Raw genomic sequence first — 16,755 nt, forward strand, 5'->3', positions numbered from 1 at the left:
TCATTTATAAGCAAAGTTCTTAAAGGTGCGACCTATTTTCAGTGTCTCCGTTTCTTCAAGTTATGTGCTCTCCTTAACCCACTTCAGTCTGGATATTTCATCCCATATCTCCTCCAAACTACTCTCACCAAGGTCACTGATATCTTCTATATTGTTAAATCAGACATCTTTCAGCCAGTATCTTACTTGACCTCTAGGCAGCAATTAATTCTATTGATCACTCCCTCCTACAAACACTTATTTACCTTGTCTTCGTGATACTACGTTTTATTGATCAGGGATCAGAGTTGCAAGCAACAGAATTCACTCTGCAGTTTAAACAGAAAAGGAACGTATTGAGGGATGTTAGGTGGCTCACAGTATATGTGGGAGGACAGGTTTAGAATATGTTCAGCTAAGACAACACCTGTCACACTTGGGTACAAATCCCACTACCTCTGCCTCTTAGTGTTTTCTCCACAACTCACACAAACACTGCGTACCTTTCACTGATGACGCCGAGGACTGGGCTCCAGAAGCCAGGCCACCACACTAAGTGCTGAGTGCCCTCTCCATTACAGCTGCTGGAAGATTTCACAACCTTGCTTAGTTATGAGTTCTTTTCTGAACTGGTTTTGCATGAGTGCCCCTGATTGCAGGCCTAGGTTATAGGCTTATGTCCTAGCTGTCAAGTACACTGAAAATTTGAGTTGTGAGTTCTTTCTTGGGGAGATGGGCATTTCCCCAAATATAGAAGGTACATTGAAAAGGTGATAGCTGACCACTATTTTGACATTTGTCTGCCTCCAGCTCTTCTAAATTTGCTGCTACCTGTCTGAGCAATCTTTCTTAGTCTCCGTTCTTTAGTTGCCCCTTAAGTGCTGACATTCCCCAGGGCTCTATCTTAATTTTTTTCTTCTAATTCTGCACCCTCTCCCTGGGCGATATTGTGTAAGACCATGACTTTAATCACCTTCTCTGTGCTTAGGACTCCCCAAATCTTGACCTTCAGCCCTGTCTTTTCTCCTGAGCTCCAGGCCCACAACTGCCTCCTGGACATTTCTACTTGGATGTATCATGAGCCCCTCAAATCCAACACGCCCTAAACCATACTTCTCCATCAGCCACATGCATTTCTCCAGTTTCCCACACTACAGGTCCACCTAGCCGTTAAGAAAGGAAGATGTAATCATTGAGAGCTTCCCCCTTCATCTGTAGGTATCCATTCAGTCTGAGAATGCAGCCAGTTGTAGATCCCATATACGTTTTTTCGAATTTGCCACACTCTCTCCATATGCAACTAGAATATACTGTCACAGATACAGGAATCCAAGCTATTAAGTGAGCTTCCTCCTAGCTTCCAGTTTGGCTCTTCTCTAATCCATCCTCTGCCTTGCAAGTAAAGGGTCTTGCTTAGTAACTCACGTCATCTCAGTCACCGGCTTAACATCCTTCAGAGGCGAAGCAACACCCCCACCCCGTGCACGTGCTGAGGCGGATGCAGAGTATCTCTGGGAGGTTGCTCAAGAGATTGGTAACACTGGTTGACCCGGGAATTAGGAGCGGGAGAACTGAGTGGCGAAGGGTCAGACTTATTTTTACTGTGCATTCTATACAATCTTTAAAATTTTCTATCCTGCGCACACAATGTATTAAAAATTGATTTTAAAAACTTTAATAGGTTCCCGTTGATCCTAAGATAACGTCAAGCTCTCTCCCACTCAAAACAGCTCCCGCTTACTCTGTCAGCTGCACCGATCGGTTTGCTGTCCTTTGAATACATCAGGTTCTCTCACTTTCCAGCATTTGCACGTATTTCTTTGTTTGAAATGCTCTTTTTCCCATCTCACCTGGCTAATTCTGCTTCTCCCTTATCCTGTGCTTAGATGTCTTGTCCTCCTGGAAGCTTTGCCTTGACGTAAGGCTAGATTTGAGACTCTCACTATTTCCCCAGGTGGCACTATTCTTATCAAACACGCCCATGACGTTTTAAAAATTATTATTGTCTTTCTTGTCAGAAAGACCATAAGCTCTGCAAGGACAGATGCCACAGCTGTTTTATTCAAGGCTATGCCATTGGTGTCAAAGTTAATTTATTGGGCATAGCAGGGATTCAGTAGATCTGACTTACATGGATAAACTACTCATGCTTTTGTTTCCTCTGTCCCTTAGTTTTTCAAATTATCTTGTCTGTTCCCAAAGGTATTATTTTATGATCCACTCTCAACCCTGTCTCACATGACTCCATATATATACAGGGCGTCCCCACATAAATGTATATACACTTTAACAGCTGATAGCTCAATTTTAAAAGTGAAATGTATTTTAATAAACACTGCCCTTATAATTATTCAAAGTGTGTATATACATTATTTTGAAGAATATATATATGTATATATATATATATATATGAATTCCAAAGCTAGGAATAATATATCTTATTAATTGTAGTAAAAAAACTGATATAGCTTTTACTTTTCTTGAAGAATGTACCATGCAATTTACAGTGAATGAATTTTTTTAAATAAATGAAAGAAATGTATGATTATTATTTTGAGATGTCAAAAAAAATCATGTTTTAGTAACATATGATATAGTTTTTAATACATAAAAATTAATATTAAGTAAACAAACTCATTAATGCCACTGACTTAAACATGGTTCTTGGCAATTCCTTTAAATGCTTGCTTATTTGTAAATGACATTTTAATTTATTCTTTACTGATTTTTCACTGAGCAGCCTACTTACACTTGCAAATTTTTTTTATTTTTAAAAAAATACTCTTATCTTCCCAAATGTTACTTTCAAAACTTTTTCCAGAATTACATTTCTCAGACTTAGCCTTTTTCCCAGTTTATGAATTAAGTTATTGATCTCTTTGCCAACTTTGCCAAGCCAGTTTTTCACAGCTGATGGGGCAAGGCTTAGCAATAACCCATACTGATCTGTATTAGTCTTCAGTGTGTGGAATTCTTGCAGCTGAGCTGCATGACTTCAAGATTGTATTGGCTGGGCAAGAAGGCGTCAGTGTTCATTAACATGCTAATATAATCTTTTTACAGGGCAAAATGAAATAAATGCTATAGCCTTAGAAATACAGCATGCTTTGTTTTTTTCCATGGCATTAGTAAAATGGCACTAGATGGGGGGAGCTGGATTATGTGGCAGAAGCACACAGGAGAGGGAGCATTATGTCCGAGTGCCCACTGCCTGCAAGGCTAGTCTGGGGACCAGTCTATAGGCTAAAAGGAACATTAATTTGGGACCTGGGGTCTGGAAACTGTGTTCTCATTATGATTGCCACTCATTAACTGTTTAAATTTTTGCTCTAAGAGGGATATTAAAAAAACACAGATCTGGTTCAATTAATCCTTTCCTAAAAACTTTCCCATTTCACATAGGAATGAAATCCAGAATTTTTAATGTGATTCACAAAAGTTTCATGATCGGATGGATCTCTGCTGCCTCTTTAGTTTGTCTCTGGCCCCTCTGTGCCTCCATTTCTTCCACTGCAAATGACGGGGTAGGTTAGATGATTTCTAAAATTCCTTTCAGGTCTAAAAACCTGTGATTCTCAATAATTACAAGGTTGCCCTTAGCTTTCAGATAGTATAAAAGGGAATTTATAAATTTATAAATTTCTGTTCTAAAATAGATCAGCTTGAATTGTCCTAAGGCAAGAGAAGTTGTTCAAGTAGAAGAAATATAGTTTACTGCTGCTTTTTTAAGTTGTCAGAGAGTGTGCATCCTATAAAATTCTGCAGTCACACAGATCATGTTCTCATTGTTAGAACTGTCAAGTGTAAGAACTGGTAATGACTTGGAGACCTCTAGTCTTTGCATTTCTGGATGATGGGATTAATGTCCAGGGAGATGAGATGCTGCCAGGTTCATACTAGAGCCAAGGACTGGATTCCAGGTTACTTGATTCCCTGCAGTGTCCATCCACTATGCACGACTCTTTCATCACCATGGTTTATGTTCACTGTTCCCACAAAAAGCCCAGGTCTGAGTAAGTGCCTGCGCAGTGTAGTGGGGAGAAAGGATTCACCCTGCCAAGTTGAGGGCCAGGTCAGACCAATATGCGTGAGGATACTTAGCTTTTTGCCTTCCAGATGAAAAGCTATGAAATAACTCATTGATTAATTCAGCAGACACTTTGTGAGGGCCAGCCATTGTTCTAGAACAAGGTTTCTATCCCCCTGAATCTTATATTCCAATATAAAGAGACAACAGACATATTAACAAATAGTTTAATAGGATGCTTTGGATACTTTCAGACACGGATAAGTAATATGGAGAAACTGGGCCTTAAATTTAGTGACCACTTAAGACTCAGACTTTTATTCATTCATGAACAGTCTCCTCTCCCTGATTGTACCTCTTATCAACTCCACAGTCCCACCATCTACCAACTCTTGTGCAGTTTATTTTTCTATGCCATTTGCCCACTCCCTTTTTTCTAAATGCTTTGATGTCTTCACATCAGATCAAATAAAGTACCTTTCTCATATTTGTTGGACAATTAAGTGTAGTCAAATTGTGTCTCCTACCCCATAACTATATTTCCATTTCTTTTTTGCACAAACTCCCATCAAAAGGAATAGTCACTATTTCTCAACATTTTATATTTTCCTGCCTGTGCTATCTACACTAGACTTGAGTCTCTACAGTTCTCCCATTCATCTTTGAGCATTTCTGTTTGACAGGACACTTCTGTGGCAACCCCTCCAACTTTGTACAAGTCTGTCACTTTGAGCCTACTTCTTCAAAATCCACCTCAAGCACTGCTACGCCATCAAATTTTTCTTGGTTGTCTCTGCCCTTAGCATGTCTAGCTCATGTTTGAATATTCGGCGGGAAGCTATCTTCTGTGGCAGCCCTTTCCAACTTGGTGCAGTTCTCTCTGCTTAGGAGAAAGTTATACCGAAGTGCGCTCGATCCCCAGGGCTAGCCACCTATGGTTGTAGCTCTAACCCTTAGGATCATCAGTATGACTCAAAATCCAGGAAAGACTTGGACATAGAAACATTCAATAGAGTGTAGAGAATTGAATTGAATTGTGAGAATTTGACTAAGTTTTTGAGCTGGGATTTGGAACTAAAATATACCCCAGATTGAGTTTGAACATGATTTTCCATCAGATTACTTTTCAGTCTTGCCATTTTTGTGCCTGTATCTGCATATGTAAATGGAACTGGCATTTATGTAGCTTTGCAGTTTTAGTATGTAAATGCAGCTCTTTGGGAGTTTCTTTTCTTAAGATGGGGCTAGAGAAATTTAAAAAGGCAATTGGCCATTAGGTGTACAGTGTTGAGGTGACATGTGTTAGTGTTTTACTTTGTTCCCCCTCACAATATGGTTTCAGGAAATAGGTGTGGTGTTTAATATCTCTTGGTCACGGATCCAATATTTCTATGTGATCCAGATCCTTCAAGTCCCTGAAAGGCTTCGTTAACTAGGTTCCTTGTTTTTGCTTTATGGCCCACCTTTGCATTTTTCTGACCATATGACAGCTTAAAAGGAAAAGATCTACAAAAAGAAATTGGATAGGGCAACATCTCCCAATAGTCTGGCATGTAGACCCAACAACAAACAACCGTTAGAGCACTATCCTTTCACAAATTATTCCTATGTATCTTATAAACCAATTTATGCATAATTTATGGCTGTAAATTGGGGATCACACTAATAGAAATAACCTGAATTCACTGTCTCTTTTCCCCACCTCCTCTCATAGGATTTTAGTACTGTCCAAGTTCCCATTCTTGCAATATTCTTGGATGAGATGTCAGATGCTTCACCTGTACTTATGAGTTTGATTTTCCAGGTTTGGCAGCTACTCCTGCTGGGCTAGTATACTTTATACTGTTTGTGGGAGGTACGGTGCCTTCAATAATTAAAGCTTGCTCTAGCAGGGACTCAGTTCTGCTCTAGGCACTGAAGCTACTTCCTTGGCTCCACCAGGATCTACAGCCTCTCACTAGGAGCTACTCTTCTTTTGAGGGGATTCCACAGTGTATTCAGCAATTCTTCCCTCTGACAGCCAAGATGCCTTCACTGAGACAGGTTCATTATTCTTGGTTATTTAGTCCTTAAAGGTAAATTCTTCATGCCTTTGTGAACATGAACTTCTTCATGGCCACCCTTCCAGCTCCCAAGCTTAAGCCCAGGGGCTCCTGCAAAGGTTCTCAGTGACTTCCACTTCTCCACAGCACCCTCTCAGAGGGGTGGGGTCAAAGGCCATCGATCAAGCTGAGCACATCAGTGATCCCATAGCATTCCTATTATGATCTTAAGACCCTGGAAGCAAATGAGTTTTTCATCAGATTCCTCCAGGTTGCTTGGAGTTTAATTTTCAGACTGTAATTGAATGTGATATTTCCTTGTAGAGCAGTGCAAACATTTAAAGTAGCTTGTTAATCATGAAAATGATATTATCCTATAAGTCAGAAAACAGAGCCATCCTTAGGTTTTCCTTAAACTAGCCTTGAAGTATTTATTCATTCATTTTGTTGCATTTATTGACCCCATAATCTCCTAGATACCCTACAAGGTATCTAGGAGATACAAAAATGAATGAAATACTCAGTGATTCTTAACCCTGGTTATGCATTAGACTAGGGATCATCAAACTGCGGTCTGGGGGCCAAATCTTATTCACCATTTGTTTTTATAAATAAAGTTTTATTGGAACATTGCCAGGCTAATTTATATACATTTTGTCTATGGTTACTTTCATGCCACAACAATGGAGTTAAGAATTTGCAGCAGAGATCCTCTGACTCCTAAAGCCTTAAATATTTAGTATCTAGCTCTCACCTGCATTAGACTCATCATGGAGAAGATTAAAAAACACACATTGCCTTTGTTTCACCAAGATAGTTAAATCAGAATTTGGAGTGGGGGGTTAGGAGTTGGCCCAAGAACCAGTATTTTTATATAGCATCCAGCCCAGCCAGGCATGTCTCAGTGGTTGAGCATCGACCTAGGATCCAGGCGATCGGGGTTCGATTCCCGGTCAGGGCACATGCCCGGGTTGTGGGCTCGATCCCCAGATCAATGACTCTCTCATCATTGATGTTTCTATCTCTCTCTCTCCCTCTCCTTTCCTCTCTCTGAAATCAATAAAGATATATTAAAAATAATAATAATAAAAATAAAAAGCATCCAAGATAAAATAATGTGCAGCCAGAGTTAAGAAGCATGAATAGATGGTCCCTACCCTTGAGGAGTATATATGGTTTATTGGGGAGAAGAGGCTCACAAAAATTAATAAAGATGCAATGGATGGATCTAAAATGTAAACATTTACGAACTTCCAAGGGAACACTGCATAAGGAACATTTTACTTCATTAGGGAAGTTTTCAGAGAGGCATTTAAACAGCTTCTTGACAGGTGCATCCACTGGTGGACAGGATCCACTGGGTTGTGGTCGGCGGAGAGGAGTTGGGAGAATAGCATGAGCCAAGGCGTGTAGGTATGAAAGAGCACGGCCCGTTCAAGGAATAATTAGAAGCTCGGTGTGACCACACGCTGAGGGGGGAAAAGGAGTAAGGTTGTGAGCTATAAAGGTGGAAAAGTAAGGGCAAAACTGGGAAGAACTTTGTCTGCTAAGAGGTTTGGAATTTATTGTTTTGACCTTCATTTAGAAGTTAAATGGAAAATTGAGTCTCCCTAGACCTCAGTTTTTCCATCTGTAAAAAATGCAGTTAGCTCAGATGATTGCCAAGAGACTTCTGCCTCTAAAGCACAGCTTCCTGAGATTGTATCAATTACTTTTTCTGATACTCTCAGGACTGGGAGCATAGTGGAGATTATGTGAATAGCACGGCTTCTGTAGTAGTGGCCTCCTGGCTATCTCCTGTAATTGATCCATTTCTCTTAATAGCACAAATGAGGGCAATGCTACATTGTGGATTCGCCACAAGGAGTTGAGAAAGCAGACTTCTGGAGGAGAAATACCTTGCCTGGCCAATGCATTAAGGCCCTTCATAGTTTTATATAGGGATAAAATATTTGTAAAATGCTTTATGTTCCATGCAGAGAGGTGCTATGAAATGGGGACCGTTTTATTGTCAAAATTCACATTCTCCCCCAATTAGTACTAGTGCCTATTATGGCCCAACATTTGTAAGTCTTTATACTCAAAACTGTGTGTGTGAATGACTATAGAAGTTCTTCACCATGGTATCTTATTTTACTATTTTACAGCTTCTCATTGATATCAGGTCTCTACATTGTAATTTCATCTCTGTTCTGACACTTACTGGGATAGCTATATCTCTCCTTGTATCTCTAATAAGCTTCATGTTATTGGTTTCATATCTCTAAGTGAAGTTATTAAAGCCCTGGTATATATTGAATATTTTATTCACCTCTCACAGGGCCTTACCAAATGTACAAAATAGCCAGTGAATAAAAAAATAATGTACGATAGGCTCAGTGATTGAAGCTTCCAAGACTCTAAAGCAGCCCAATCTGTACTTTCTGATTCAGTTCGTCACACACAAGTAGATGAATGCACTGGAAATTTCCACTTACGTGGAGAACGATGCAAGTTGAAACATACAGGCATCTCTGAAACCCCAGTAAGAGCTGTTGGAAAAAACTTTTATGGTTTCTGTCATTTGAATATCAAACATTCCTATTAAAGGAGATGTTTTGAATACTTTAAAAAAATCCTTTTCAGTTAGTAACTATTGTGTTCTGCCCACCGAGGAAAATTATAGAGAAACCCTAGAACATTGGCCACCCTTGACCTCTTTGCCTTCCTTTGTCCGCAGACATCGACGAGTGTGCTGAAGGGCGCCACTACTGCCGCGAGAACACCCTGTGTGTCAACACCCCGGGCTCCTTCATGTGCATCTGTAAGACTGGGTACATCAGGATTGATGACTATTCATGTACAGGTAAACAGTGGCTCCTTAGGGAGTAAAATCTCTCTACGTCTTCAATTTACTTTTCAAAGTTTCTGAAAGAAACTATTTTTTTGGAGAAGTATGCCATAAATACTCCCTGACAACAAAAGAAGTTATAAACGAAAGCATATGGTTTTGACTTGGTAGCTCATTGTGAATCGGACCGGAGGAAAGGAATACTTCCTTGCTCTGGATGAGTTTCATACTCTGTTAGGAAGGTAAAGAAAAACTTAGAACCAAATTAATATTATACTAATTTTAAATGCAAACAGTATTTATACTTGTGTGAATTCTATGGCAAATCTGAGAAACTACCCCGAAATAATATCTCCTTTATATCACAATACATTTTTGATTAGGGAAAAAAATAACATCAAATTGTGATATCTAAGAAATAGATTTTTGGAGTGCTAGGAAATGGGAATATTAAAGAGAATTGAGCTGCTGCTTACCCCTGGGCAATGCAGTTGAGTAACCACATCATAACATTTTTGCTTATGTTTGTTTTGAAATATCACATCAGGACCCTTTAATACCATCCAGGGATCTGTTCAGGGATATCATGAGTGTTAGGAATGTCTTAAGATGGTCCTGGGATGAGACAACCTATTAACTTCATATTCTATAGGTTCCTGTCTGTAGAATATGAAAGAAAATGATGCTGGGAGGGTAGCTTGAAGACTGGGGTTTGAGGAAACGTGGGTGTGAAAGAAGACATTCTTTTGGATTTCTTTTTATTTTGTTAAGTATAAGAAACATAAAAGTGCCATATTTTAGAAAAACATGTAGAATCATAAAGCTGGATAACACTTAAAAATGTTATTCTTGTCACTTTTTACTGTACCTCCAACTTCATAATTCTTATCAGAGGGATGTGGAAATAGTACTTAGAGGTTTCCAGGGAAAGGGACTTTATAACACTTCCCAGTAAAAATATGAATCTATAATAGAAGTGCTGCCTTATGCCTTTGTAGCAGTGTGCCCTCTTTAGTGACCATACTGTGTACTACTTGGTGTCAGTTCATCAGTTAGAGCAAAGGGGAGGTCCTGCTTCTAAATTCAAATACAGTATTTATATAAAAGATGATGGAAATAGAAAAGAATGAGAAATGACTTCCCAATCAACGGGAAATGACCAAAGATATTCTAAGAAAGAAAATAGAGTTGCCAATGGATTTACAAATTCTTGCTTTTTTGGGTTAGTTCACCCTAAACATTTCCGCATTGTGGGAACAATTGTGCACTTTTTCTTTAGGCAAAATTTAATCACGTTTAGTGGCAAAGTGTCTTGAAGGAGGACTACAGAGAGATTTTTCAATATAAAAAAAGGAATATAAAAGAACAAGTTTTCATAATTACACAGTTTGTGGTAATATTGGTAATATCAATAAGTCTGCGTTCCAAAGTAATGGTTAACAGCAACAAAAAAGACTGAGATAAGACTGCTGCCTCCCCGAGAGTGGTATTTCGAGATGTGCTCATTAAAAATAAGAATGCCAGCAATTTTCTGATTTGTTGGCATTAGAGACTTTAAAAAGCTTTGTATGGTTTTGGACTTCTTCGTGATTCTTTTTGTTTTTCTCTATTCTTAAAAAATGTTGGCGATTTTGAGTAAGAGTACATGACACACAATTTGGCCTAGTGTTGAATGAGGAGTGTTTCTCTGCAGCAGGATATTTTCAAGAGGTTCATTTCCATTCCCAGCCTGTCTGCTGGCTGTAAATTCAGGGAACAGTTTAGCTGTCATCCCTTACAGAGAATTTCCTGCTTTGGCTTTACTTCTCCCAGTGTATTTTCCTTCCAAATAAAATCCCACAAATTACTGTTTGTTTGTGAATACTTTGGGAGGATTTTCCCTTAAGATTCTAAAGTACCTAATCATATAAATGAAGTATTCCTTTGTAGGACTGTGAAGGCAGGCCAGATTTATTTTAAGAAAAGCTGTTCAGGCCATGATTTTTGTGCCTGAGGAACCAGAGCCAAGAATCTCAAGATCCAGTCTGTGATGGATGTATTTCCACCGTGATGCACCAGCATTTTCAACTAGCACCACGATTTCTATGCTTCAACTTAAATAAGAGAGACTCTCTTGCCCTTAAATCTCTTATTTACACAAGAAGGTCTACAAATTTGAGAATTTACATTCTTACTTAAAATCTGGGTTTTCTAGGGAATATGAGTGGATTTTACTTTGTAGGTGCCAAGTCAGGTGATCTTTGACAAGACTTTTTATGTTAGACTACACAGGGTGGGCACATATTCAGGGTTCCTGTAAAAGAAATGGATGCTTAAATTCTGCCACTTTGCATCTTTCTCTCCACACTTTAATATCAGCATCCGCACAGACACCTTGAAGAAATGACTCCTCTGGCAGGGGTTTGCCTTGTACCCTTTCAAGAGCTCCCATAAGACCAGAGCAGGACTGCATCTCTCTGATAAAGATCGGGCTTTATTTTCCCTTAAGTTTTAGTAGCAGACACTCACGTACTTGTAGCAAAAGGCTTCCAGAATAAATGTGAAGACACCACTGCAGAGCCATTTGGTTTGTAGCTGAGCTCTTGGAATTCTAATTGTGTTTTCTTCTGTATTTCTGCCCCCTTTTCCTATTGAAGAATGAACACCCTCAACCCTGTACCCAGTGGACACTTAAATTTGCTTACCCCATCTGAAATTAATCATAGATGTTCTAATTTAAAGAATAATCCAAGAGCAATACACTGTACTTGGTAGTCAAGAGCTTTGATCAATAAAAGAAGCCCTTTTTACTTTTATAACCCTGTAGCTCTAGAGTAAAAATTATGCATGCTACAGAGTAATTACCTTCCATAGTTGGTAGAATTGCATAGTTTTTTCTTTGAGGTTTCAGATGATTTGAATTATATTTTCCTCATGATCATAAAATTTTGAAGATGGAAGAATTCTTAAGAATAATCTTGTCCAATCTTCTCACTTTCACAAATGGGGGGAAACCAAGGCTCAGAGAGATTAATTGCCTTACTCATGGTCATACAGTTAGTGAGAAGCAATAAGGGGCCGAAAATAAGCGTCCTAATGCTTATCTCTTATATTCATCATCATTTGTTTAATTTGCAACCCAACAAAAATAAATAAGGGGAAAAGATTTATATTTTATGTGGAAATACATTATTCAATTTATAATATTCATTAATTAAACTGTCTCTCTTAGAGATTGTTTCAGTTCATTAGCTTCAACTCCAAGAAAAATTTTTCCCCTACAGATTTTATAATAATAATCCTAAATCAGAGTCAGTAGAAGAAATATAAATCACAATTTTCTGGGCCTCTGGCTCTATTATACAATTACACTAATGACTCAGTTGTACCATTTGCACAAATGATGCAGCAGTTTATACTCTTCTAAACTCATTAATATAATTTGCCTTCCAGTGAAGGTATATTTTTGTCCTAATTAAGTCTTCATAATCTCTCTCCTTCTGCTCTCATAGAGGAAAGCATGGGTATATCTACAAGGGAAAAAAAGAGAGAGAGAGAGAGAGGAGGGACAGAGAAAGAGAGGGAGGGAGAGAGAGAGGGAGGGAGGGAAGGAACAAAGGAAAGAAGGGAGAAAAGACAAAAGGAAGGGGATGGAAGAGAAAGAAAGGGTTTGGTTCACATGAGCCAAGATATTAGAAGCCCATTCTTCAGTATTTCTAACTGTAAAAACAATTTTTATGCATAATAAGGTTTCTTGTTAACTTATCTGGATGAGTGGCTTTCTTGGGTCATTCACATAAGCATTCAATAAATTCGGAAAATATGTTTGAATCTTACTGGACATCTCTTCTTGGAATTAATATTGTATAATGAATAGAATATCTCTAGAAACAAAGATAAAATCAAGACTTTTGAAATTATCAAACGTTAAAACGTATTCATTTCAGATCTTCCTGATATGTCTCTGCTCTGATTATTACTGTTAAAAAACAGAGTTCTGATTCTTTCTTGTGTGTGTTGATGAGTTTGCAACTGTCCTTTGTACAGTTCTTTAGAGTAAGATCAGGAGAATGGGAAAGGTGGACTGGTAGAAGGGATAGAAAAAATCTTGCCCAGATTAGAGAGAAAATAGATTTCTTAGGGAGGTGGTTTTCCAACAGAGCTGATTTTACCTTCCCACCTACCAGAGATTATTTGACAATGTCTGGAGACATTTTTGGTTATCACAACTGTGGGGAAAGGGAGTTACTACTTGTATTTGGTGGGCAGAGGCAAAGGATACTGCTAATCAGCCAATGATATTATTATTAGACTAGCTTTCCTCTTAAGAGAATGTCTTATTTTCTGAGATCCTTTCAACTGGGAGCTTTTTGCTAGCTACTTTCCAACTAAGTCATTAATCTCCATCCCTCACAAGATATCCAGTGCCAGGTAACCCTTCATAAAAACGAATTATATGACCACAAATATCAACAGTGTTGAGGTGGAGAAATTCATCTTTAGGTTCACCTAATCAAAATGGTAAGCTATGCACTTTCTTTTTAGCTTTTCCTTGTTTTTCTTCAAGTTTCTTTTAGGCCCCATATAGTGGTGCCTTCACTCACTTCTTATGGTGCCCAGGCATCCTTCTATTAGCCTTTGTCATGACAAAAGGGACCCCTTCTCAATAAGGCCCACTCTCCTTCAAGTCCTTCCCTCTCCTTTCCCTTAATAAAAACCTCCTCTTAGCTTAGCCCTGGGGAATCATTCTGCAATGGTAAAGTTGCAGGCCTCAGCGGAGGTGGCCGAGGGGACTTTTTAAGGCCCTTCAGTGACCTCTCCTGATGCCCGCTCCATGTGCTTCCTACTGACCCTGACTGCGTCTGCTATCCAGGGCCTTCCAATGTTGGCTTTGGTCCACGTCTCATATCAAGTGTCCATAAAGTTTCTAAACTGAACACAAGGAATTCTACTAGATACTTGATTTTTGTTGTTGAAGAGCCTCCTGTGGTGTCCCCCATGAGTTTGACTTCTTAAAGTACTTAACTTTTTATAGCATCAAATACTCCTAGTGCTTATATTTTATGATCTTGTTGTAGTTACTGCTTTTTCTCTAACAGGGTCAATACCGATTTTTTTTTTAATCACCACTGCCATCCTATCTGTCAGGCTTGTTTAGTGTGGTGATTATGGAGAAGAGTCATGAATTTTATGATGATATTGTTTTCTTTTTTACTGTTGGTTTCCTAGCATTTTTAAGAGTCTTGGATTCTGTTGTCATGCACAGAAGGTTACAGAAGAGGATTTGCTACTGGGCAACTGAAGCAGAGATTTTCAGGCAGTTGTAACTCATGCACGCCCTTTCCTCAAAGAGCTGCCTCTTGTGTTTTTTTAAACTTTCCTATCAAGCAATCTTAGAAAAGGTACTTTGCTTAAAATGTTTAAAGAGAGAAAATTTTGGAAAGGCAGCAATAACATTATTCTTTTTTTATTCTGCATTCTTCCAAAATTAATTTAAGTTGAAGCTGGTAATTTATTGTATAGATAGATAATAACTTTATTATCAGGTATTTAAAAATAACTCTGGATGGATTTATCAAAATTATGAGTATAGAACAAGACAGAAAATTCATTGTTTGTGTACCATGGTAATTTCTGGTATATAAATAAATAGTAAAGGAAGAAGAATACTGTGGACAATGGCAGAGAAGCCAGGTGGCCACGAGATGCACAGATCTGAGAACAGTAATAAAGAACAGGAAGTGAAAATAAGCACATCAGCTCTCACCAAAATCCTAAGGAACCAAGGTAAAATTAGCTGTAAAGTGCCCGACACTTTCTTTAGTAAAATGCCTAGCAAAGGAGAAATCTTTAATAGATGTTAGCTACTATAGTTGTTGTTACTATTATGATTAGACAGGCTCTCCTCTTGAAGAGATGCATTATTTCCCTGGGACCCTTTCAACTGGGCACTTTTCTCTGGTTATTTTCCAACTGAGTTATTATTTTTTGTAAAGTAGATAGCTTTGCTGGAGCAATGGATTCAACGTGCTATTGTTTATTCAACTGTACTTACTATGCACTGTGAATAGGGGTTTAAAAAAGAAAGAGAACCCTTGGTGCGATTGAGTAGCACTTTCTCTGGAAGTTAGAAAAATCCTTCCATAGGGGCATTTTCCCTAAGATCCGGGAGGTTCCTATTGTTCTTGTGAATGATGTTAGCCTGGGAGACCCGGGGGCAGGATGGATGCAGCCAGGGCCCTACCCTGGATACTAATCTGCCCAGAGTAGAGAATATGGCCTCTGAGAATTAGGGAGTCTGGCCAGTTCTCAAGCAGGGCAGGTTTTCGGAGCCCAGCTGCTTCAATGTGGATTTCTTTTCTAAAGAATCACAGTCAGCAATCAGACAATCCTGCCATCTGGACACTAGTTGCCATGACTATTGGGAAAGACTTGCGCATTTTTATGAAAAAACCACTCCACATTTTCTTGGAGCCCGCACTGCAAAATATGATAAAAATGTGGTATGTTTCATCCAACATATAAATCAGGCAACTTTAGGTTTTAAAATTTAAAATATGGTCCTTACTGCTAAAAGCTGCCTCATTCACCTCCTGTAGTTCACTTTGTATTATTAGACTGTGCAGTCATTATTGAGTAATTTGAAAATATAAACATGGTTACAAAAATCAAATTAAAACATCAGGCCCCAGGACTCAAAGAATTCAAAATGAAAAACATAGCCAAGAAAGCATCCCTAGAAGAGTGTGTGCTATAGTCACCAGGAAGGGTTAACGTTTAGGAAACTTCAGGCCGCGGCTGGAAAACTTGCAGAGAACAGAAGTGAGCCGGGTGTGCGTGGCTGGCGCGGGGCCAAGGCCCTGTGTCTGAAACACGTGTGTGCACGCGTGCAGTTAGCAGCCAGCTTGCGGTGCAGCCGGCTCAAGGGCTCCATGGGCCCGACTGCCTTTTTCGAGATGAGAAGCTTGGAAAGAAGTCGGAGCTCTCCGAATCTGGCAGCTCCCACGTCGTGGCTTGTCCCCATGGGCGTCCCCACGGGCCTGCCCCCGGCCGCTCGCCTGCGCACCGTTTAGCCAGCCTCTCCTGCCTTGACCTGGTTAGTCAGTAAACCCTGATTCACCTTTGTCGCAAACGGCGGTACTATTTGAGCTTTTTGCATGGAGAGCACAGAGCCGCAAACTCACATAGGGGAATAAAAAGATTATACACCCCAGGAGTGTAATAATAACAGACAGGTGTCTTAGCAACGGACAGCTATGGAGGACGGGGTTATTGAAGTCGAGGTGGAGCAGATGCCTCTCATTTCCCTCCTCGATTGCGGGCTTGGACATGTCAGCCTGAGTGAAAGGGTGACCTGCCTGTGCCTCCTCACTCATCGAGTGCCCCATGGTCGTGCTGCCGAGCTAATCCTGCTGGGGGCGTGTAACCTCCTGGTGCCATGGCCTGGTCTCCGCCTCTCCTTTCCTGCCCCGTCCAGGGTGCCTCTGCAGTGGCCCAGTCAGGTCCTGGGTGGGGCTCTGAGGGTGAGTTTCTTCTCTCAGATCTGGAGCCTTGTCTCTGCCTTGTGCTTCTGCCGGGGCGAGGCAGGGCCACACTGACTGCTTGGATAGTGCTTTCGTGGTCTGTCATTGACACCTACTTTACTGATTGGTATTTTTTTCATATAACTTCTGATACCATATAAGAGGCTTCCTTTTGCTTAAAGTTCTTTAATCAAAGGGAATAACACTGTATTAGTTATCTACTGCTGCATAACAAATAACACCAACACTTAGCACCTTAAAACAACACACATCTATTGTCTCACACTGTCTGTGCGGGAGGAACCTGGACATGGAATAGCTGGGTCCCCTCTGCTTCAGGGTCTCCCCTAAGGCTGCAATCAGAGTTCTCAAGAG

General features: G+C 39.7%; 1 protein-coding gene across 2 annotated transcripts in view; it reads left to right on the top strand.

The window, feature by feature from the left end:
- NELL2 (neural EGFL like 2) overlaps positions 1-16,755 on the top strand; it is a 285,918-nt gene that overhangs the window by 153,666 nt on the left and 115,497 nt on the right. For both annotated transcript variants that reach the window (XM_087814712.1, XM_087814711.1), the window contains exon 14: positions 8,768-8,893. In XM_087814712.1, coding sequence (XP_087670838.1) covers positions 8,768-8,893 — 126 coding nt within the window. The remainder of the gene's footprint in view (positions 1-8,767; positions 8,894-16,755) is intronic.

The sequence above is a fragment of the Miniopterus natalensis genome, chromosome 2 (genome assembly GCF_054644295.1).
Source record: "Miniopterus natalensis isolate mMinNat1 chromosome 2, mMinNat1.hap1, whole genome shotgun sequence".
NCBI lineage: Eukaryota > Metazoa > Chordata > Mammalia > Chiroptera > Miniopteridae > Miniopterus > Miniopterus natalensis.